This window comes from Stegodyphus dumicola, chromosome 3 (genome assembly GCF_044657685.1).
Source record: "Stegodyphus dumicola isolate Sdum_Otavi_A_Nest chromosome 3, ASM4465768v1".
Taxonomy (NCBI): Eukaryota; Metazoa; Arthropoda; class Arachnida; order Araneae; family Eresidae; genus Stegodyphus; species Stegodyphus dumicola.
This window is the reverse complement of record NC_140770.1, coordinates 28,995,237-29,019,900: the sequence shown is the minus strand read 5'-3', so window position 1 is coordinate 29,019,900 and position 24,664 is coordinate 28,995,237. Positions and strand designations below refer to the sequence as shown.

At 30.3% G+C, this 24,664-nt stretch overlaps 1 protein-coding gene and 1 long non-coding RNA gene across 2 annotated transcripts in view; one reads left to right on the top strand and one right to left on the bottom strand.

The window, feature by feature from the left end:
* Positions 1-24,664, bottom strand: part of LOC118193013 (ankyrin repeat domain-containing protein 13D-like) — a 61,754-nt gene that overhangs the window by 30,979 nt on the left and 6,111 nt on the right. Inside the window, exons 2-9 of the mRNA XM_035364044.2 lie at positions 22,911-23,046; positions 22,678-22,802; positions 20,776-20,821; positions 18,105-18,158; positions 12,421-12,510; positions 9,527-9,716; positions 6,378-6,441; positions 5,745-5,906 (exon numbers count right to left, since the gene is read on the bottom strand). Of these exons, the coding sequence (XP_035219935.1) occupies positions 5,745-5,906; positions 6,378-6,441; positions 9,527-9,716; positions 12,421-12,510; positions 18,105-18,158; positions 20,776-20,821; positions 22,678-22,802; positions 22,911-23,046 (867 nt within the window). The remainder of the gene's footprint in view (positions 1-5,744; positions 5,907-6,377; positions 6,442-9,526; positions 9,717-12,420; positions 12,511-18,104; positions 18,159-20,775; positions 20,822-22,677; positions 22,803-22,910; positions 23,047-24,664) is intronic.
* On the top strand, positions 9,555-23,990 carry LOC146997948 (uncharacterized). The gene is made up of 2 exons (XR_015040163.1): positions 9,555-9,799; positions 23,402-23,990. It is a non-coding gene; the product is annotated as an uncharacterized LOC146997948 (long non-coding RNA).

The window sequence follows — 24,664 nt, the reverse complement described above, 5'->3', positions numbered from 1 at the left end:
CTTCACAAGGTTCACTCATTCCAGAATTCATGTAGGTTAGAAAGGCAAGCAGTTTTACTATAAAGTTAGAAGATTTATGCATAGCTGTATGTGAGTTTTGGCACTTAGTCTAATTTTAGGGTACCCCTTGGATTATCGCCAAGTTGTTTAATTTATGGTAACCTGAGTAGTTGAGTGTTATGGACACCCTACAATGGCGTGATTGTGGTGAATTTGACTGATGGGGAAATATTTGTAAGGGCTTATTTATGTGTTGGATGTTGGTCAGGAAGTACGTTGCTTATTTTGTACTTTACACCACAAAATGTCTGCTGGTGGTACGATTAACCTGAATTTCTGTACACTTTGGAACAATTGGAAATGAAAACATTGATTGACTGGTGTGTAAATGAAAATTTAAATGGCTTTGTTCACTACTCAGTAAATTACACAATGAGATTTAAGGATTTCGAAACCAGAACTCATATCAACATTATGGAAGAAATGTGATGTGTAATAAAAAGGGATTTTCGAAAGAAACACTACCAACAATATGGATGATATTTTTCATTTTTACTTTTTTGAATTAATGCGGCATTGGCAGTATACAGATTCTAGTTTAAATAATTTTAAATAGCTTTTAGATGCTGTTAAGGAATTCTGTGTGTCACACATTTCAAAGAAACAGAAATTTTGAAATAAGGTAAGTCGAAATTTCCTTTTTGTACTGTGCAGATTAGATAACATGTATTTCCCTTCTTATATTATTCTCTTGTTTGATTTCAAGATTTAAAATGCAGCTTATTGAGATTATATATTATTTTGTTTTAACTATGTTTTATTGCATAATTTTAATGCCATTTTACTAGGAAGAGTATTGGATGGAAACAGGGGGGAAAAAATCGCAAATTTTCACTAAGGGGTACCCCGAAATATATTTTTACTGTTTTGTCTTGCTCACGTATGCTGTTTTGAAGTGTAAAATTTCACCTTCTGTTGGCGACTGATATTCATCTTGAATTAAATAGTGCAGTGCAAGGATTGATTTGGGTCAATAAGTTATATGTTTGAATTTCTGTTGCAGTTAGGACCAAGCTTGTAACATATGGTTGGATTATATTAAATTGTTTGAATTTACAGCAAGTTCAAGGAAGCTTGTATTTAAGCCAGATAAATTTAAAATTATCCTATTTCTGTGATGTTTGTTTTTTAAAGATAGAAATTCTAATGGTGATAATTCATCCCACAGAACCTATGTAGCACCTTAATTTGATAGTAAATCTGTTAACTAAGTTTAGTTAAATCCAAGTTAAGTGTTAAAATATAAATTTAAACTCGACAAATTACGATTGCTGAAACTAACATCTTTAACTGGTTTCTAGTATAAGATGTTGAAGATACAATATTTTTAGTACAGTCAAAAGTCGTTAATTCGGACACCCATGATCCGGAATGATCTATAATCCGGACTGCAAAGCTACAAACTTTCTGCACATGCGCTGCGTTGACGCATGCGCGTAAGACCTTTATGTCTGCGAATATGCTTGTGCGCGTGCGCAAAATACGTTTACGCATGCGCGTTTAATGTATAACGGATGGTATAAGCTAAGCTAAAATTATCTAATTATCTATTTCAGTTAATGTTGCAGATTGCGTTGTTCCTTAATCTTCGAATTGGATCCGGCTTATTATTTTTTGCAGACTGTTAAAGCAATTTTATAAAAGTAAGCTTGAACTTTCAATTATGTCAAATAGAATTTCTGATATATATTTATTAATATGCAAAGGATCTACAAAGCGAAAGTTTGTTTCGAAGTTCATTAAACAAAAAGTGGAATTGCTGAAAAAAATAGATAAAGGCATATCCTTTGTTTATCTAAACATTAACGCTTGTTTATCTAAACTTTGTTTATCTTTAACGCTGCGACGCGCAATGAATTGGAAGTTGATCTATCAGCACTATCCTTATCTTCAGGGCAGATGTTTTTATTTTATTTGGCTTATAATTCCTTACTAAATGTAGTATTTCATCTCGATGTACTCCGTCTTTCATATGATTTAAATCAAATTCCTCGTCATTATAATTCGCTTCCGATAGCGAAGAAAGTGACAGAGGTTATTGAAAACGAAAAAATTTCGATTGACAAATTAGTCGGTATTCTCAACACAGCAATTATAGGACTTGAACAGCAGAACTTTGTAACTGAACAAGAAATCATGTCTGTTTATAGAATTAAAGAGAATGTATTATCACATAAAAAACAAAGCAACTTAAACAACTTACACTGAAAGAAATGTTTAATAAAGTAAACAAATAAATATTAAGCTTTTTTTTTTTGTAAATTTTGATATCCTTTAGATCATAACTGTTCTTTATTTCATAAATTACGGTTTCATATTTTTAATTTTATAATTTCTGCATGCCATCTTACCAGATTTAAACTGATGATCTATAATCCGGAATCGCCGAAGTCCCGACGAGTCCAGATTAACGACTTTTGACTGTATACATCTTTTCATATAAAAATCAGCCACTTCAGTATATAATATGAATTTGGTTGGATATGTAAAAAAATTATCTCCTTTAGATTTATTAAATTTTTATGATACATTTTTATATTTTATGAGTATTTAAAGAATTATGCACATTTATTTGCCTTTTATCATAATATACATAAAATTGAAATATACAGTACAATAACGGTCTATTGTTCTTGTAATGGTATGTTTCTTAAATGTATCATTTTTCCATTTTTGGCTACCAATGAATTTCTATATAAGGTTATACATTCCCATTTCATCATTCCTTGAAATATCCTTAAACCAAACTAACCATTTCAAGTGCTCTTCAAGTTTGCTCCTCCAAACTAGTCCTTGATGAAGAACTAAATTATTTAAAAGCAATAGCTATTGACAGGGGCTTTTAACCCAACATTATTAATCAAGCAGTTAAAAAATTCTCATATCAACACACTAAAAGGCACACTCTTGTTTTAGGAGATTATAAAAATTCTGTTGTCATTCCCTTCTTTCCATCAATTAGCTATAAAGTTGCACATATTTTGCAGAAATTTAACTTTCAGGTTGTTTATTCTCCCATCAATAAAATTCCGAGTTCCATACTCAAGGACCCCATTCCGGATATGAATTCCTGGGGTATTTATAGGATTCCTTGCCAGTGTGGTTTAATTTACATTGGCCAAACTAAGAGAGCCTTAAAATTTCGCATCAAGGAACATGAGGCATATGTTAGAAAAAAAGAAACACAGAAGTCTTCTGTTGCTCAACATTGTTGGTCCGAAAATCACACTTTCAATTTTTCTGCTGCCAAAATTATTCAAAAAACATCTTCCACTGGAGAACTGGATTTTCTAGAGGCATTCACATTCATAAAAATCTTTCTGTTCTAGTTAATGATATTAATTCCAATCCAAATTTGCCTTCGGCCTTTAAAGAAATTATGTTTTAGTTCTGGTTTCACCAACAGATGGCACCACTTGCTTATTCTTGTCCAGACTTTCTTATCTTATCATTTATTCTTATCTTGTTCATTTGCGGTTTTGCAGCTTCGGTAAAACCATTGAAACTAGTCCTGTGAAAATTTTGTAAATATAACGCTGATTTTTGTTGTTTGACTTCTGAATTAGCAAACTAACCATTCAAAGATCATGTTCATGATACATTGTTTCTGACATAATTACTTGGGAAAGAAGCCTGAAGTAAAGTATGTATTTTTATATACATTACCTTCACTGGATAATATATCTGACAACACAAGTCTTAACCGTTTCCACAATGCCCTCAGCTCCTCATCTGCACTAATAGTGTCATATCTAATGCTAATTTTCTTTGGTCAGTTTTCATTAGTTTATTTATATCTGATGAATTTCAGGGTTAGTTTTAATTTTTCATCAAGGGGGAGTGCAATGAAAGAAGACAAAAACAAAAACTAATAAAGGATAGTGCTGACGTTCACCAGGATTCACAAAACTTTACAAAAATAGACAATGAAGACATGTCAAGTCTTAAAAAGCTGTTCCAAATGAAGTAAAATTCAGCGAAGAAGTAAAAGATAATCTATTTTTTCTTTCTAAAAAGTAATGTTTCAATGCAATGTATTCCTACTGAAAGTAATAAATGTTATTTATTTGTAATATCTTATAGTTCCCAAGGTTAATCATTTTCCTATATCCATCATTTTAAATACCAATCTTACAGAAAAACAATAGATATTTGACTCTAATCCTTCATTAATCAATAAAAAATGCAGTTTATATCTTAAAAACATATTTTCATTGATCCTTCCTTTAAAATTTGTCATACAACTTCGAAGTGTAAAAAAAATAATTTACACTGACCTCATTCATGAATATTTTAGTGTACTTGGAAAAGAAAGCTGAGATTGTAAAAGATGAAAGATCTCTTACCCTGCACTTCATGTCATTCAAAATATCTAAAATAATCATTTAAATAATCATTTAAATAATTAATTACTTTATAAGCATCTTTTGCCTTTAACTCCAGTCTGTGCTTTAGTGGTGTAATTTGTAGCATGGTTGGCAAGATCTGGAATCAAGTTCTAGATCTGGAAGATATGGAATTCAAGTTCTGGTGAGGCATAAGCTGATATATCACATTTTCTGACTTTTACAAAAATTTAGATTTGAAAATAATTGTCATTCATGAATTCCAGTGATTTATTATAACTGTAAAATATTTATTGACCTCCACAATAACACCTGACTAAAATGTGGTAAACATTAATTTGCTGCCAGCTGCTGGGACGGACTGGGTCTCCTTCTTCCCCAGTCGGCCTTTAAATGGGGAAGATTATAAGTTTTTGACTCTGCTATACCTTTGAAGTAAAAGTGGTAGCACATCTGGTTAGCAATAAAAAAATGTGAGTTTTAATTATGGCAAGAACATAATTGGCTTTTCATATTTCTTGAAGAGAAAAACTCAAAGAACTTGACTAGTGGCACCGGACTAAAATGCTGTGGACAATTAGCACCACCTGGATTTGGCAATCTTTCTTCGGTAGCCCTTCAATGGGGAAGCGTATAATGAATTTTTGTTTTTATCCTGTGTTCTTGTGGTATAACTGGTAGCACATCCATACAACAATCAGAAGATTCACAACTCGGATCTTGACAAAGCCACAAATGAACTTTTTGTGCCCCTTGTTTTAAAAAGCCTAACCATCTACCAATTCAGTGTTTGATTCTCCAGTACAAGGTTAAAGGGTACAGCTAGAAAGCTGCTATAATAAAATAATTCAACAGAGACTAGAATTTTGCAGATACAGGCTACTGAAATTATAAGCAAGTTTTAATTCATTCATTATTTAAAATCTAAAGAATCAGAAATTTTGCATCAATATTTCTTTTTTTAAAAGAAAGGGTACATAAAAATTTTTATATAATGATTATAAAATTTCAATTCCTTATCTATAACAGGTACTTGACTATTTCATTGGGGATAAAAATGAAATAATGTTGCTACTTAAATGCAAGCATCCTTTGATAAATAACTTAATTCAGATTTTTTCACTTTAACTTTGCCCTAAAATAAGTTTTGCTGACTCCTGAAATTAAAGTACAGGAAGAAAAATTATGACTACATAATTTTTAAAAAAAATCAAAGTTTTCTTTGGATTGCAACTCATGTAAATTTACTATATTACTTCACTCAATTTAACGTTAATGATGATATTTCAAGTAATGAAATAACAAATAATAAAAATTACACAATTTAACATTCCATACCCCAAACACAGACATTGTATTATGACTACGCTCATCCACTTCCATGATTCCTAAAAAAGATTGGAAAGCTGATCGATTTGCTTTATATTTCCTTTTATCACTTTCTGATAAATGTTCTGTTCTAGTTTTTGTCACCAGTTCTACATTACTAGCTACATACACCTAAAAAGAACAAACAGTGCCTATAGATTAACTTTAAAATATTAAATTTGCATGAAAATTGTAAAACTTTTCACCTTATTACACATTTTTTAAAGTATCATTATAACAATATACTGAACATTAAATTTAGATGTGCTAGACCTGAAAATATAAGTCATTTCTATAAAATAAAATATGTAGTTAACAAATATATACTTCAATTAGTGACTTTTCATTTTAATCACATTTTCAGATATTAAAAATATCTGATGAATATCTATATCTATGAATTTCTATCTATATCTATGAATTTTGAACAGATTCAAGTTACTCTCAATTTTGCTCACATTATACTATAAAAATAGCTTCAAGATAACTGATATAATCATATTTCATATCTGATTTAATTGTTATTTATTAATATATTACAGGATAAAAATTGTGAACACATTTTATCAGCTTAATCAGTAGAGCAACAAAGAATTATTTTACCCTGCATTCATAGCCATTAACAATAACAGGTTTGGAATTCTTTCTTAGTATTCCACTTTTCAGCCTAAATAGAAAAGAAAAAAAAAATTAATCAAATAAAAACCTAAAAAATTTATCTATTTAACTAAAGGCAAATCTATTTTAACAAATATCATGATATGCTAAAAAAAATGATTTCATAGCACCAATAAAACTGAACATCCTAGAAAAGCATTAGTTAGAACAAGATAGACTGCAATAATACTTTTAGTAGGGAAACAATTCTGGCAGAGGGGAAACTTAGATGACGTTTGACTCCACAGGAAGTAGAATTACTAAATTTGCTATAGATTTTTTTAACAGATGGGAGAGTGGGTGGAAACAGAAAAAAAAGTTTTATTCATTTAAAAAAAAGCACAAGGAATAGTGAAAAAGGAAAATTCTTAATTTTCTTAAAATTAAATAATCTGCACTCCTTGAGAACAACGGTTCTTCGAATTAATGAATTTCGTAGATTACAGCTCACTTCTTCCTAAGTTTTGTTTACATTTTCCCCATGTTTACACAAAATAATTAAGTAAATATTTTATGAATTTTTTAATTAAACATTACTGAATACAAAAACTGAATACACTATCAATGAGCCAAAAATGAGATTCAAAAGTAATTATGAAAGTAGTTAAAAAGGATATGAGGAATAACCAATAATATAACTAACAGACATTTGTTTCTTTGATTGCAGTTTTGAGTTTGGGAATGTTCAGTCATACTCTCTTGAATTGGTCCCCACAGGTTTCTTCTTGTTTCCCAAACTCAAAACTGTGATCAAAGGAACACGCTTTGTGGATGTTGAAGACATCCAAGAAGAACGTGACTTCGATATTGAAGAGCCATTCGAAAGAGGACTTTAAAAGTTGTTTCCACAGCTTATACAGCCGAGCACAGAAAGTGTATTATGGCAGATAGGGATTACTTCGAAACATATTAAAAGGTTACATTTTTGACATCATCTGTTCTGGTGTTATTAAAGCAATCCTGGAAATTAACAGCCACACCTTGTATATATATATAAAAGTAGCAAGACAAAACATGAAATAGAAAGACCTTAGTGGTCAAGATGAAATCAATAATGCGACATCAAACAAAGTCATCTATGCCACATTAGCAGTACTTTTCTTCTTAGGTCATGCTTATAGACTGAATTTAACAATTACAGTAAAACACATGAAAGCTATCGTCTGAAAGAAGAATATAAGTTTATGGAGGCTTTATTAAAGGAAATTGGATCATACTGTATTACACACATACATTTACATAGAGAAAATAATGAAAGCTTCCCTGCAGCTAAGCCATTCATCCACCAGGAACAGAATGTAGCATAATTATTAGTGTTTAGCAACTTTGGCCACCAATTGGCTTACTGTCATGGTTTTTGAAATTGTATGATTTTATTAAGGGAAATTGGATCATACTGTATTACACATAGAGAAAATAATAAAAGCTTTCCTGCAGCTAAGCCATTCATCCACCAAGAACAGAATCCAGCATAATTATTAGAGTTTAGTAACTTTGGCCACTGATTGGCTTACTGTCATGGTTTTTGAAATTGTATGATTTTATTTTAATTAATCAGTTATCTTAATATTTTCATTTTTTATAACTTTAACTTCCACCAGAATGCAAATTAATTTAAAGTATAAATAAGCTTCTTGACTAATTTCTAATTAGAAGTTTGCTGTAAAATATTATACGGATAGCCAGGCAAAAGTTTCTAATTAGAAGTCTCTAAGTTTGCTATAAAATATCATACAGATAGCCAGGCAAAAGTTTCTGCTTACTGCAATGTTTTCACGAGCAATTAGTCATAGGAAAAGCCAAAGTTTGTTAATTTCATATTTCTACATTTGTTTTAACATGAACTTAGGTTCCAAGCTATGTGTCTACCCACATGCTAGTTTAGTTTTTTCATGTTAAATTTTCAGATTTTATAATGATCAATTCAACATTACTGAATAATTTAAACGTTTGCTTTAATTTATGATACTTCTAGATGGAAATAAGTCAAGATGAAAATTGTTTGGCTGTCATCTATGATTATGAAGTACGAGTTAATACTTTAAGATAAATAGTATAATTGTATAAAATTATTAATGTAATGATCCAATGGATTAATAAAATGCAATTAAAGGATATGGATACTAAATTTTTAAAACAAGGCAAAATAACAAAAAAATTTTAATTTATGTGCATGTAGATTAAACCAATTTTTTATTCCACATCATTATTAACGGAATATTAAATAAACAACAACAAAAAAAAAAAAAAAAATACCGAAGTTGCCTATATAAATTAACCATATATTATTCACCAAATATAAGACCAGAATATGTGTACGGAAGGGGGGGGAACTGACGATGAGAGCGGGAAGAGAAATTACAATGATTTGCTCAAACAATATTAATGTATTATTCTATGATTGCTTTTACAGTTTCAAACCTACTGATAAATTCACTTCATGCAGATCACATCAAACTCTGACTGATACCACACATTTCAGTTCCATTAAATCCAAAACTTTCTTATTTTTATACAGCAACTGTCCAATGCAACAACACTTAATCTAATCAGAATATTACATCTGGCTATATTAGTTCTAACTTATGGAATGCTACGATTAAATCATATTGAGATAACTATATCAAGAAACTATTTTCTAACTGAAAGAAATTATCATAGCGAATCCCAGAGGAGTACTAACGAATCCAGTGCTATACTGTGCAGAAATTTAATTAAGGAGAATAATGTGCATAAAATTCGCAGATTTCTTTGCTCCTGATAAAGAGGGATATGTACCTGTTTGGCCACAAAATCAATAGAAGCTTGACCAAAATCTACAAAAAACACAAAGTTGTTGCTTTGCTAATTTTATGTTTTACTTTGGTGCGTTTATCTTCTGTCTAGAATAAAGTGCATTTAAGAACTCTTTGAATCAATGATTCCTCCCCCCATCAAACCCTTTTTGCAGAAAAGATATTTAGATATAATATTTGGTGAATGATTTATGCACATCCTGAATTACCACCTAACCTAAACTTCCATTGTGCAAATCTTATCTTTTGCTATGCTACACATTCTCAATATACAGATACATAATATTTGATCATACAAACCTTTCAAATTTAATCTTTTCAGTATCAACATAAGTAGTAACTATCGGTGCAGCAAACCGCATTGCAACTTGTTCTGGAGATGGTGAAAGTGCAACCATAACACTCATCATATGTTGTGGAAGGATTTTCATTTGTTCCATGTAAACCTTCTTAGAATCATGGTTTACCTCCATAATAAGAGCACCATCATCTGTCAACAGAGAAAAAAATCAGTAAAATGAAATAAGCCAACTCATAAAAGCTATGGATTCAAATTTAAACATCTATAGTCAAGTAAGTTACATATATATATATATATATAAGTAGAAAATTTAAAAAGTTGTGAGACCTATTTGGTCAAAAATTGTGTGTTGAGCTCCTAATTAAAAAAATATATTGAAAAGAAAAGGAAAGTTAAAAATTAGCTAAAGCCTTAAAGTACGTTTGATGTAGCTAATTCCTAAGTTGACATGTAACATCAAGTTAAAACAATTACATTAAACGAAAGCAGTTAAATTTTACAGGAAAAAACCTATTGAAAATACTACAAAAAATTTTTTAACCTATGCAAGAAAATTGATTGGTACATTAAACAAAAACCTACTGAAAATGCTAAAAATTTTATGAAAAACTATACAACAAAATCAAAATTGGTTTGTTAAAAAAAAAACCTACTGAAAGTACTAAAAATTTTTTATAAAACAAATCAAAATTGTCTCATTAAACAACCTAAACTTTTTACAAAATACCGAGAAATTTTTATAAAAAAATAAATGAATAAAAATAAATTTAAAATATATGGTCATTTCACTTTGTATAAGATTTCATACAGACTTATCAAGGAAAATGTCCATGAAATCTTCAACCAGAGTCATTGGCTTAATTGAAGATTTCAGGCACTTTTCCCTTGATAAGTCTGTATGAAACCTTGAACAAAGTGAAATGACCATATATTTTTATTTTAATTCATTTATTTATTTTGATATAAAATTTCCCAGTATTTTGTAAAAATTTAGGCTTTTTAACGAGCCAACTTTAATTTGTTTTACAGGTTTTATAAAACCTTTTTAGTATTTTCAGTAAGTTTTTTAAAGAACCACTTTTGATTTTGTTGTATAGTTTTTCATAAAATTTTTAGTATTTTCAGTTAGGTTTTTTAATTACCATTCTCGATTTTGTTGTATAGGTTTTAAAAAAAAATTTGTAGTATTTTCAGTAGGTTTTTTCGTGTAAAATTTAACTGCTTTTGTTTAATGTAATTGTTTTAACTTGGTATTACATGTCAACTTAAGAATTAGCTACATCATTCTCAATGCTCTACTTTGAGGCTTTAGCTAATTTTTAACTTTTCTTTTCAATCCATATATTTATATATATAAAACAGCATTTTCCATCAAATATATTTCACTATTTAAAAATTATCCTTCATATACCCACACCTTAAATTTGATATTTATTACATGGAATGTTGTAAATGTAGCATTGAGTTTCTATCTCATTTGTGAATTATGAATAGATCTGAAATAAATCATTTACATTTTGATACTTATATTATTTAGGATTATGGTAGATGTGTATACAATATATATATATATCTAATAACATAGAAAAGTTAAGTGTGCAGATGTTGATCCAGAAAGAAATACTTGAAGTCATGTAGGTGAAATAAGAAGCAGTCTCAGCAGATTTAAATACAGCTTTTTATTTGGTTGATCAAACATTTCAATTTTTATAGAATTAAATATATACCATTATATTATTTCTCAAATAAAATTTTAAAGAGAGGAAATGTCAGTAGGTTTTACTATCAGGAAAATCAGAAGCAAAGTCTGATGTGTTTAGGGAGAAATCGTAATTCTGAATTAGTTTCGATTTCAATATTGTTTGATTGGCTAATGTGAGCTTTAGTTTGCAAAACCATTTATTTGTTTGACTAGCTAATGCGAGTTTTAGTTTACATTATGCAAAAACCATATGATGGCAGGCAGATATTACTTTTGAAATGATACAGTTTAGTAAGGTTTGTTATTAACAATTACTATTTGTAGGAAAAAAAAGTAGAAATATCAAATTAAAAGAAAGAGTTATGGAACTATTGCAAATTTAAGTTACAGTTTTAAATTAAATATTTTTTTTATTTTACACACATACACATATCTTAATTATAAATACAAGTGACCTAATCTCATGATCTATGGTTTTATACTTGGATTAATATGAAAAGATAGCTAATTAATTTTGGAAAATTCTACATACAAATCATGATATATTACAAAAATTACACAGCTGCAGAGTCACTTGAGTTAACTCTTAATCAAATATCCTAGTTACTGTTTTACAAATTTTCATTTTTTTCTGTTACAAGGATGAAAAATGTATGTTCTTACTAAATTTTACTTCCTGAATAAGAATATGGTCTTTATTTTATTAGATCAAATTATGTTTAGAAGTTATAGTAAAAATAATGTTACATTAACATGCATTAGCAATGTTTTGCTTGCATCTGAAGATTTAGCAAAAATGAAATTTACATTTTCTTTCTTTTCTTCTTCCCCCCTTTCTTTTTTCTCTATTAAATTTCACCTTCTGAACACGCACTTTAATTTCTAAGACTAGCTCTTGTTTAGAAATAACAACAAAATCCATGTTACATTTTCACACCCACAAGCAATATTTTGAGGATTTTATATAATTTACATAAAGGTTTCCCAACATTACATCCAAAGCATAAGAAGTAAAATCTTATCTTGTTTCAGGAGTAAGAACATGTTTTCTATACTTTAATATAACTACCCTGCAAATGTAGCAAAAACTGTTAGGCTTTGTTAAATTTTTCATTAATTTCATTACAACCTGAAAGGAAAAAAATGCATAACTATATGTTATAATTTCAAATAACAGAATTATTTACTGACCATGGCCTTTAAAGATATAACTTCTATTTCCTCGTTGCCATTTCGAGTGGTAGAAACCTAAAAGTGTGGTGTCAATACGAACACTAGAACCTATAACAAAAGGAAAAATGAAAATTTACATTATCCAGCAATTCAATAACATGAAAAAAGCTTACAAATCCCATTTAATATCATATACTACAACTTTTTCAATACTCAACTTAAGAAACAAAACTTTCACACTAAATTAGTCAATTTTATCACGAAGAAGCTACAATACATAAACAATCTGATGACAAAATACATAAGCAATTTCATAATATAATAAAAGCATGCAGCTTTTATCAGCTTTTATTTTTTCAAAGTGCATAAAAAGGAATTAGAACACAGCAACTTTTAAAGAGAATTTATAATTTTATCTTAAGCCTCTAAATGTAAGACACTAAAATGTACAAGAAGGGGAGGGAAAAATCACTGTAAAAAGAAGTATTATATTGTTTATAATAGGAGTTAACTGTGACTTCTGGTCAAATAATTAGAAAGCTGACAAAAAGACAATGTCTAATGGAACAAATAAAAGTCACCATTGGCTTGTACTGTAGTCAGTGTCATCGTTATCTTAGATTCTTGCAGTAAAAACATTTGGTAACTCAGAATTAATATGGATCATGAGGTTCAGCTACACAAACTCTACAACTCCCAAAACTGAAGAAAATGCGCACAATTAGTTTTTTCATGTACTGTGATTTTTGCACAGACAAGATGCGTTTTCAACTTCAGATACTCAAACTTGGTCCGACATTTTCAAGGATGCATTCTTAACAACAAAACTAGATTTCTTTTCTGTTATAATACCTTAAGTGTTATAATACTTTAAGCAGAGATGTTCCATCTCCAAATGAGCATTTCATGGCAACCTAAAATATATTACACCATACGCTCATCATCAAAGCACAAGGCATTTTTCTAACTCAAATTTGATCATATAAAATGGCATGAACTGCTAAAACAATCCAGACAGTTCTCTATTGGAAAATATACATACAAGTATTACTCCTAAGTATCTTTTTAACTCTTTCGGGATGGGTGTGTCATATATGCATTTTCTGCCAAATGTAACCGCTATTTAAATATACTGTCAGGATGGGTGTACCACATACGATTTTCTAGATAGCACATTTAATTTGTATCATTTTTTTGCCACTAGAAGTAGATCTATGTGTGTTGTGGTGGAATTTTTCATTTTTGGTATTTTGTTTCGTGGAAACTTCGAGTTGAGTAATGTAAATAAACAGAGCAATCTGTTAACTGCTTCAGTTGGTATAAACACAGAGAGATGTTCTGGATGCTTCTGAACACTTTTTTTAAAATTTTTAGCAATGAGGGATAGAGATTTTATTCATTCCTCTTAGAGTTTGACTAGCACTGAGGCGAATAGTTTGTGTATCATTAGTGAAACATTTTTTAAATGGCAAGGAAAATATAAAGTTTTCAAATTAATTCGAACAATTACCTGATTGTTCCTTTTAAAACTTGCCAAAAATTGGATCACAAATTGAATTTATGCAATTTTTTTTCTCAAGTTATGTTTAACAGCCTAAATTGCCCATCCCAACAAGCAGTGCATCCTGTCAACATGCTGTACCAACAGAGTGCTTTGGTGACTGAGTGACCCATCTGGAGAGGGAATAGGAGCAATTTGTTTTAGGGTGTAGAGGTAACTGATGATACTGGATGTGTTGAGTTTGAAGAATTTTACATGCTCAAATTCTTTCTCAAGAAGTTCTAATACAATCTCAGCACAAGAGCTATTTCCTTCAATCAGTGTGTAAAATTGTAACACAAAATTGCCTGGTATCTCATATCTGACCAGGATATTGTGAGCACATTTTCTTTGCTTAGCACAAAATAGGACTAACACTCAGTGTTTGCCCTGCTGGTTACAGCCCGTCTGTACACATTTAAACTCCTCACAATGTACAACCATCACCTACCTCATAATGCAAAACTTTGCTAATGATCTATGTACTAAATTAATACACAAATTGTGTATAATATAACAATATCTGATTTTCTTAGATTAGGTCTATTACTTGTTTATTATATTAGCATTGTTAGCAATTAGTTATTTTAATACAAGGGTATGAAAAATTGTAAACATAAAATACAATAAGAATTTGGAAAATCCCAGAAAATTTAAATATATAAAAATGAGACTTAAATGTTAAATGCAATCTGTATCATTAATCAAAGCAGCTGACTGCATTAACATATTTATTATTTTGAATTATATGTATTCACATTGCAAAAACAAATTAGAATAACAAATTAATGTAAAGCTAACTCATAAGCATGCAAATGTTTAATTTAAATTGTATTTGGAAATATACTTTTTAAGATGTGTACCTCATGAAAATATTTCTTGTAGAATCCTAATGCTACATGAATAAATATTATACTCAGAAGCAATCTGTGTTTCAGTTAAAAATGCCTTTCTGAAGGAAATCAATGTATGCACAAAACATTTGTGATTTCTTCAAGATAAAAATTATATCCAAGTCAGTAACTTATGCAGATATGTATTCACATATCTGCAAACTGTGTACAGCACTAGGCACAGCTTGACATTAGTTGATATTATGTAACAGCAACTGATTTTGTTTCATTTAAAAAGCAAATAAATGAAAATAGATTATCCATTTCCTTTTTTAAAAAATCCTCATAAAAGCATTATAAAACATTAATTTTAAATTTCAGGGAAGGAAGAAGGACATGCAGTGCAGGATTTACATATAAGCCACACAAGCTTTAGCTTAACCCTTTGTGGCTCAGTGTTCCACTACATGGAACACCCAAATTGAATCGCTTCTGAAACCTTTAAATTCAATAAATAGATAAAAATGCCTTTATAATATACTTTGAACTTTTCTTTTTAAACAGTAGATTGCAGCATATCACAAGGAGACACAAAATTTTCATTTATTATGTGTTATTAAAATCCACTTTTTTTCAAGTAATTTTCTCTATTTTTTTAATGATATAAAAAATTTTATTTGGAAAAAAAATTAGGCATAATTTTGCTGGCTGTACTCCAAATTATCTGTTCTATATTTTTTTTAATCTTTCATACAATAAACATACGCAGAATCATTGAATAAAACCGGGTGTTCCATTAGCAGGAACACTGCACCTTTAGCGATCTCATGCTGTTACGAATCAGAACATCTGTGCTTAGGAGAGAACATCTGTTGTTTACATTTTCTGTTTCCGTTGTTTGGGGAGGATGAATTCAAACAAAGCAGTATTGAGGGGTGAGGTGTGTTTTGTGTTACAAAAGCCCTAATATTAGTATCTCGAATTTTTTGGGAGTAGTTTTTAGGCAGGAATTTTATTAGTACTTGACTCATCTTTACTTAGACCTGCGTGAATTTTCTGCTGTCTCTTTTTAGTCTCATTCCCGTTTATTTTCAATAATTGTGTAGATATTTTTTGTGTATGTATATATTATAGGCTTACTTTTTCTTTATTCTTGATATTAATCGTAGTTAAATATTTTAATTGTAGTTGGTTTGTGCTTCCATCAAAAAGGTGTGACTTGCTTTTAACAATTTCACGAAGCTCAGATATAGAAAAATTTGTAAATATTTTTGTATATAGGTCTTGTGTATATAGATATTTATCTCATTTATCCATATATATTCAAGAATATTGTATATATCCAGGAAACCATGTATACAGCCATAATACAGAGTTTTTTCATTCTTATACAAACGCTTCTACTCATTTTCGTGCTTCACTGCAATGTTCGCTTAGCCATTTGCCAGAAAAGACCAGTTTCATCAGCACTGTAAATTTGTTATGGAGATAACTTTTCACTATTAATGAGTTCAATGCATTCATCTGCAAATAGTTCAGCAGCTTCAGTATTAGCTGAAGCGTTTTCAAATGAAATTTTTAATTGCCTTATATGATGGTGATTTTAAAATTTGTTTAACCAACCTGTCGAATACATGCACTCGGGTTTTAAGTTCATTTCTTCGTGAAATATTTTAGCTTCAGCCATTACCAATGGACCCGTCAATGGTACACCTTTGTTGCAATGCTGTCTGAGCCATTCAATCATCACTTTGTCACGATTGTCACTTTTAGCACACTATTACTTTGTCTGTTCAAATTCAAAAAGTTCCTTTTTCTGTTTTCTTATGTCATATATAGTTGACTTTCCAATGCCATACTCCTTACATAATTTTAGACAGGTATACCTTTATCCGTTTTTTTGCAGTAATTTCACTTTTTGTTTAATGGACATAAAAACAAGCTTAGAAACTCTTTTTGACATAATCAAAAGTTCAAACTTTAATTTTTATTAAATTATTGTAATAATAAAAGACTGCAAAAAATAATAAGCTGCATCAAGAAAGTTAAGGAACAGTACAATCTGCTATATTAAATGAAATTCCTTGGAATCAGTATAATTTTAGCCAAGCTTAACAGCATCAACTATACATTACTGGTTATGTATCATGAGATTGGCGATGAAAGACAAGTTACGCTATTCTGTCTTGCTTCTATTACGCAATGATACAATTAAGCCTTACATCTATTTCTTGCATATGCTTATCTGAGTCCTGAATTAATAAATTCACACATATACTAAAGCCCTCGCTTAATGCAGCGAGGGCCGCCACTACCGCCTGATGTAGTCTGTGCGGGTCCTAAATTCTGCTACCAAGCATCTACCTAAGTTCTAAATTTTTGCCACCCCCGCCTAAATTTTAGGTCCCAGTGCTTGAACCCTGAAACTTTTGTCATCTCTTAATTTTGTTGCTCAGTGCTTTAGTAAACTCTAAAAATTTTGTCTTCCCTAAATTATGACACCTGGTAGGGCCATACGAGTTCTGAGCGCAGGTTCTGGCTTATGTGAATAACAAATCAGTTATTCTTAATTAAAATAGCATTAAATGTAATCTTTTGGTCTATGGGTATCATAATCTATTTTTAAAATCTATATTTAAAATCTATTTTTAGTATATGGAAAGAGATTTTTGTCAAATGTTTCCTCGTCAATATTTCTTAGTGCATTTAATTTAAATCTGTAATCATCGGCCGAGCATAATATCAACATGAAAGGTTACCATACTTTTTGTTATTCAATTACTAATATTAAAAAAAAAAAAAAAAATTAGGCATCGCTGCACGAGTCATTACTCAAGTTGTCATGTACTCACAAACATGTGGTGATGAAAGCAAAATGTAATAAATAATAATTCACCAGGTTGGCATCAGGAGTATAAAATATTACGAGGTGTAAAATCAATGATGTTTCCATATAGAATGTTTTCGGTTTGGGATGTATGCCAAGCCCAAGCATATATGCAGCTATGGAACCAAATTACTGATGATACAAATTTATGCTAAAATGATTGTTTCTTCAATAACAAGGTATTTTATTTAGTGCTGTAGTGAAAATAAGAATCAGGACGCTTCACATATGTTATTATTGGGGGGTAATCAAATGCACATGTGTAAAGAATACAAATAAAAAATCCTTAAAAAAAATGCTCTTGGTGGCTCTGAGGTCCGGATTTTAGATCATTCCAGATACCGGATATCCAGATCTTGAACTTGTTACTGCAATAAATTATCATTTAACAAATTTGAAGCTATTTATTAAAACTGAAGGAAAGAAAAGAACTATTACATACCACATTTGTATACTTTATAAGTATCACTGGGGCACATTCGTGACAAAAGCGGAACTGGAAAAAGAAAAAATTCACATTGTGATTCAAATATATAATCAATCAGTATCATTCAAACATATAATAATTTCATAAATAAAATTTCTTTTCTTTTTGAAGTCACTGAAATGGTAATGTATTAAAATTAGTGATAAGATTTAATTAAGAATTATTAAAGCAGATTTATATGATTTAGATAATAATTATGATGTTACTGAAATAATAATAGAATGCTTAATGTATTAGCCCATCAACCTTGAAATTGTTGCCAAGCAGTGCAATTTAACTCCATTTATGGATAAGTGTAACATCACAATACATTCATAACACCTGCATTCTGACTTGATGTAACCTCGATAATCGAAAATTTTCGCGATTACACTTTGTAAAAAGTCCCATTAGCAGCTGAGCAGTAAAATCGCTGAACACTGGTAGTTCGGTCAAACTTTCAAAACCCAGGGAACTGGCTGGCTGCATGGATATTTTCATGATTTTCCACATGTGTATCATGTATGGAGTATCTTCTGGATGCATACATGAATAAAGCAGGCACAGCCTGCGCAAAACCGCTCAACACTTGTAGCTCGATCCAACTTTCGAATCCCGGCGAACGGACGGCCTCCATGTGTGTTTTCGTGACTTCACGCATGTATATCGTATGCAGTATCTTCTGGATGCATATATGAATAAACCGCTGAACATTTGTAGTTCAATCCAACTTTTGAATCCCGGCGAGTGAGTTGGCTGCATGGGTGTTTTCGTGATTTTAAGCATGTGTATCATGTATGGAGTACCTTCTGGATCGTACGTGAATAAAGTGGGCACAGCCCGTGCAACAGCACTGAAAACTGGTAGTTCGGTCCAATGTTTGAATCCTGGTGAACAGGCAGGCTGAATGGGTGTTTTCATGATTTTTGGCATGTGCAACGTGTATACAGTACCTTATGGATGCATATGGAAATAAACCAGTTAAAATTCACGGAAACTGGTAGTTCTGTCCAACTTTCGAAACCCGGCAAATGGGCTGGTTGTATGAGTGATTTTGTGATTTTCCGCATGTGTAAATTGTATGCAGTATCTTGTGGATTCATAAGTGAATAAAAAAGGCACAGCCCGAGTAAAATCGCTTAAAACTGGTAGTTCATCAAAACTTTATACTCCTGGCGAGTGGTCTGGTTGCATGGGTGTTTTCGTGATTTTCTGCATGTGTAACGTGTATGCAGTATCTTCTGGATGCATACGTGAATAAAGCGGGCACAAAACCGCTGAACACTGGTAGTTCGGTCCAACTTTCGAATACCAGCGAAATTTAACATGGGAACTGAACAATTAAAAGCGGGCTTCAGCCCGCTAGTATGGTTGAATAATAATTGTTAGATTTGCTTTTTAGGCAATCAAAGGAAAATATCCCATATTAATTTATTTACTTTTCTGAAATATTATTTTTTATGTATATAAAGATATACCAGCATATAATAACAATTTTAGATCATGAGAAAATGGGAAAAAGCCTTGCAATACTTTGTTTTTGTATAAGAAATAACAGTATTTTTTTAATTTTCCAGACTGAATAATTAAATAAATTATTACTACTAAGATACAATTAATAATTTCTTCCCTCAAAATATCTATTTAAATATACTACTATATGTATATGGGTGACTGAATGCATACAAACTGAATGGACTGAATGCACACAAAACTGATGATACCTTAAGAAAATTTATGTCCTTGAAAGAAACGATTTATAGTTCTGGAACTTTTCACAAAATTACTTGTACAACTTTTCTCAGTATGATAGAACACAATCAGTAGTTATCACTTCAAATGACAAAGAGTGAAAGTTGGAAATGCAGAAGTTCACACAGCGATCTCTCAATACTCTGAGATAAATTCAACTGAAAACTGATGCTCTCTCTGTGGTCTTTTAGAATTTACCCAATTACAATTTCCAGTACCTTTGATTTCTCGAAATTGCTATAAGGCATATACAGTTGCAGTTACATAAGCGCAGATACAATTACAGTTACATTGGAATTGAGACAGTTACAGAGATCGAACCCAAATATGTTGTCAAGTTTGGCAACAAAGATTAGTTGCCAAAATCATTGTCAGTTCAGCACTATCTCGCTAAATTGGCAAGACCAACCATTTACCTTTATGTTAAATGAACTTACTCCTGTAATCCTATTTTTCCAGCGATGCTTCAATTTCTGAAGCCTTTCAGGTTACATTATAATTTACATACATACAAATTCAATCACAATATTTTTAAAATTCAAATAATCAACTTCTACAGTGTTAGTTATGATTACTTAGTTCAGACAAGTAGTAAAGTGTTAATAGCAGAACAGATTGTGAACAGCAGAACAGATTTTTCTCCCACAAATGAGAGAAATAATAATAGTAATGAAATGTACTGATTTCAAGCACACAAAATCTAATCATTTTATATCTGACAATCTACAAAAAGTAAGAAATGAGTAAGAAAAACGAGTAAGAAAATGTTAGCAACATGATATACAGGATATTATTATATCAAAAGAACAAAATTTATAATCCTTATGATACAAGATTTTATTCTGAATTTTGTTGAATGTGAAAATTATTTCAGAAAAAAATCTGATATACATACCCCAACTGATAAATTCCCATCGTATTTCAATATAAAAATCTGGAGTCTGCAAATGATTTAATACAGAAAATTATATAACAAATGATGAACACATGCACAAAAGTTATAACTTTTATTTACACAAAAAATTAATTTTTAATAGAGACACATATCTGTCATTTTAATACATTCACAACACATATCCTGAATACCTAATGCTAAAACAGAAATATAATGAAAAATTTTAAAACAGAATTACACAACACAATTATAATGAAAACAGAATTACACAACACAATTGTAATTGAAGAAAAATACTTTTTCTTCAATTTCTGTAATATATTTTACATTCTAAACTTACCTAATGTTAAAAATCGACATAGAGTGGATCTATTCTAAATCTATTATTTTAATAGTAACTTGGATTCTCCAAACCAAAGTTTTGAATTCACTATTTCCAAATTATTATAAAAATTTAGTGTTAATACAACAGATACATTATTTTGGAAAAATTTCTACTTCAAAGAAATTCTGTAACATTCGTACTATAACTTTCACCAAATTTAATGCTATAAGTATGGAAGACTTAAAATTACAGTCAAAAGTCTTTAACATGGACTCGTCGGGACTTCGGCGATTCCGGATTATCGATTTTTCCGGATTATAGATCATCAGTTTAAATCTGGTAAGATGGCATGCAGAAATTATAAAATTAAAAATATGAAACCATAATTTATAAAATAATGAGCAATTAAGATCTAAAGGGTAACAAAATTTACAAAAAAAGAAGCTTAATATTTATTTGTTTACTTTATTAAACATTTCTTTCAACGTGCGCATGCGTAAAGCATACCTTACGCATAGGCGAAATTAGAAAATTGCAACGAGAAAACCATTTGATTTGTATTCATGATATTTATAATGACGAGGAATTTGATTTAAATCATATCAAAGACGGAGTACATCGAGATTAAATACTACATTTAGTAAGGAATCATACGCCGAATAAAATAAAAACATCTGCCCTGAAGATAACGATAGTGCTGACAGATCAACTTCCAGTTCATTGCGCGCCGCGACGTCCCCCCCCCCCCGCGCAGAGCAGCGTGAAATTGATAAACAGATTTCGGAACGGTTAGATAAACAAAGGATATGGCTTTATCCATTTTTTGTAGCAATTCGTTTTTTGTTTGATGGACATCGACACATACTTTCGTTTTCTAGATCCGTTGGCAGCTCCAGCATTGGAAATTCTATTTGACATAATCGAAAGTTCAAGCTTACTTTTATAAAATTGCTCTTACAGTCTGCAAAAAATAATAAGCCGGATCCAATTCAAAGATTAAGGAACAACGAAATCATCAACATTAACTGAAATAGATAATTAGAGCTTATACCGTCCGTTATACATTAAACGCGCACGCGAAAGCGTATTCTGCGCTTGCGCAAACGCATATGCGCAGTCGTAAATGTCTTGCGCGCATGCGTAAAACGCCTATGCGCATGCGTCAACGCGGCGCATGCGCAGAAAGATTTTAGCTTTGAGGTCCGGATTATAGATCATTCAGGATTATGGGTGTCCGAATTAACGCCTTTTGACTGTATTTAACAGCAATTAAGTTAATAAACACACATATTGGTTAATAAACACAATTAAGTTAAACACACATACATTGGTTTGGTAGTGAAAAAATTATTTGTGTTTTACCACTTCTTGAAATAGTACATTATATTGAATATTTCAATTTTCAATAGTAGTAAGAACCCATGGAACTGTGGTTCTAGACATTAAAACAATAAAACACATGAGCAATACATGTGAAATTTAAAAATGCTTACTGATTGTACAGATCGTTTATGTTAATTATTTTTAGTATAAAGAAATAATAAAAAATGTAATTTGGATAATTTCCTTATACTTACACCTTGTATCTTAGACAGCAAATCAGGAATACCTATTGCTCGTGTACTATACCGTTGAAAATCTCTTTTCTCTAGAACTTCTTGAAGCAGCTGAGGATTTTCAGTACTCACTGCTTCATGAACAACTATAAAATAAATTTTATTATTAAGGAAGTAACTTTTGCTTTAAGTTACACAATTTCATCATACAATACAACTACAACATTCCTTTGTTCATGAGTGAATTTAATTACCTGTATATCCTTGTTTATTCTCAACAATTACATCTGCACCATGCCTCAAAAGAACTCGAGCTGATTCTAAATGATTCAGTGTTACAGCTAGCATCAATGGTGTTCTGCCTCGAGGATCTTTCTTCTCAATATCATGCTGAAAAGAGTGAAACATATAAATTTATGATATTCTGTTTTAATAATTTTTTTTTTATTTTCCCTCATAAGAAATTATTTCACAATTTTTAAAAATTTGTTGTCCTGTATAATATGTTTTTAGCTAAATTTTCAACATTAAGAGTGAAATAATGAATTTAACAAAAAAATCATAAATTTTTTTTCGTACTCATAAATAAAGCAAGCACACTGTAGATTTTTTTTTCCTGCCAAATATAAAACTTAACTTTCTTTAACCCTTTTTTCCTTCTGAACCAAAAGTATTATTGATTTACATAATATATATATGTCATGTTTTAATGAATAGATGAAGGAATCTAATACTTTAATTTCAGGTCTCCGAAGACACTTTATTGCATAACTGGAAGGATGAATGCATAAACCAAAAACTTCCACATATGGCCGTTTTGAAACATAATTTTATTGCAGCGGATAATTTACATCAGATCATTTTTCTGTAGATAAGATATTTTTCAATTATAGTTGAATGCAATGATTTCCATGTACACGAGTTTTAAAGTACAACATCACCTAGGCAAATAAGCAGCAGCGTGGATGATGAGCTTCTTGCCAGAAGGAAAGTTAAAGCGAAAAAAGGATATAACAATTTAGAAGGGAGGGAGTGAAAATGTTTCAGTTCCGAGTTAGAAAAAGTTTTGGTTTACAATTATTTGATTGGGTAGGTATCTGCACTGAGCGTTACATAGGATCGCATGATTAATTTGAATGATGCAGTTTAGACTTATAGCACTATTTTTAAGACAGAGAAAGAAAGTCCCCAAATAAAAAAATGAAAGATGTTATAGCCAATTAAAATTAGAAGTTTGTTTTTATATTTTTTATCTTACATATATATGTGTGTATGTGTATAAATTTATGTAAATCAATAAATAGGTCATTTTTGCACTGTGTGGTATTATGGAACATAGTTTTTGTGCATTTTTCTAGAAATATGTAATAAGAGACTTCTTTCATGTACTTATTGAAAATCATCACAGGACAGAATCTGCTAATAGTCCCTAAGATTCATATCACTTAAAAAGATATTTGATTAATGATAAATATCTCTACTTTCAATATAAAGAAATCTTTATTAAAAATGATTGTACAATCCTTAACATATCAAAAACTTTCAAAAATGTTCCACAAATGTGATGAAATTATCTGCTTGCATCTGCATCAGTTTGGGAAGCTCATTAAGTGTGTCTCATAGAATTTGCCAGCTAGGAATAAATTTTTAATTTTCTCTTTCTGAATTGGTGAGACAATGCTTTAAAAGTCATTTGAAGAATGTACCATCATATGAAAAACTTATCATCAATGACATGCAGTCAAACTTCTATTCATAAAGCTGCACAATTAATTGCACAAAATGCCTCATTAAACAAAAAATTTGTCCAAAAAAATAATGCAAAACTATAGTTCCAATAAACATTTTACATGATGACATATCATAAATAATCCTAAATACTGTAACTAAAAATAAAATAATATCTGTTGTAATATAAATCAAATTTTACACATACCATATTTCCTCACATATCCCCCCTTTTTTTACTAATTTTATCATCTGAAAATCGAGAGGGAAAAACTATGCA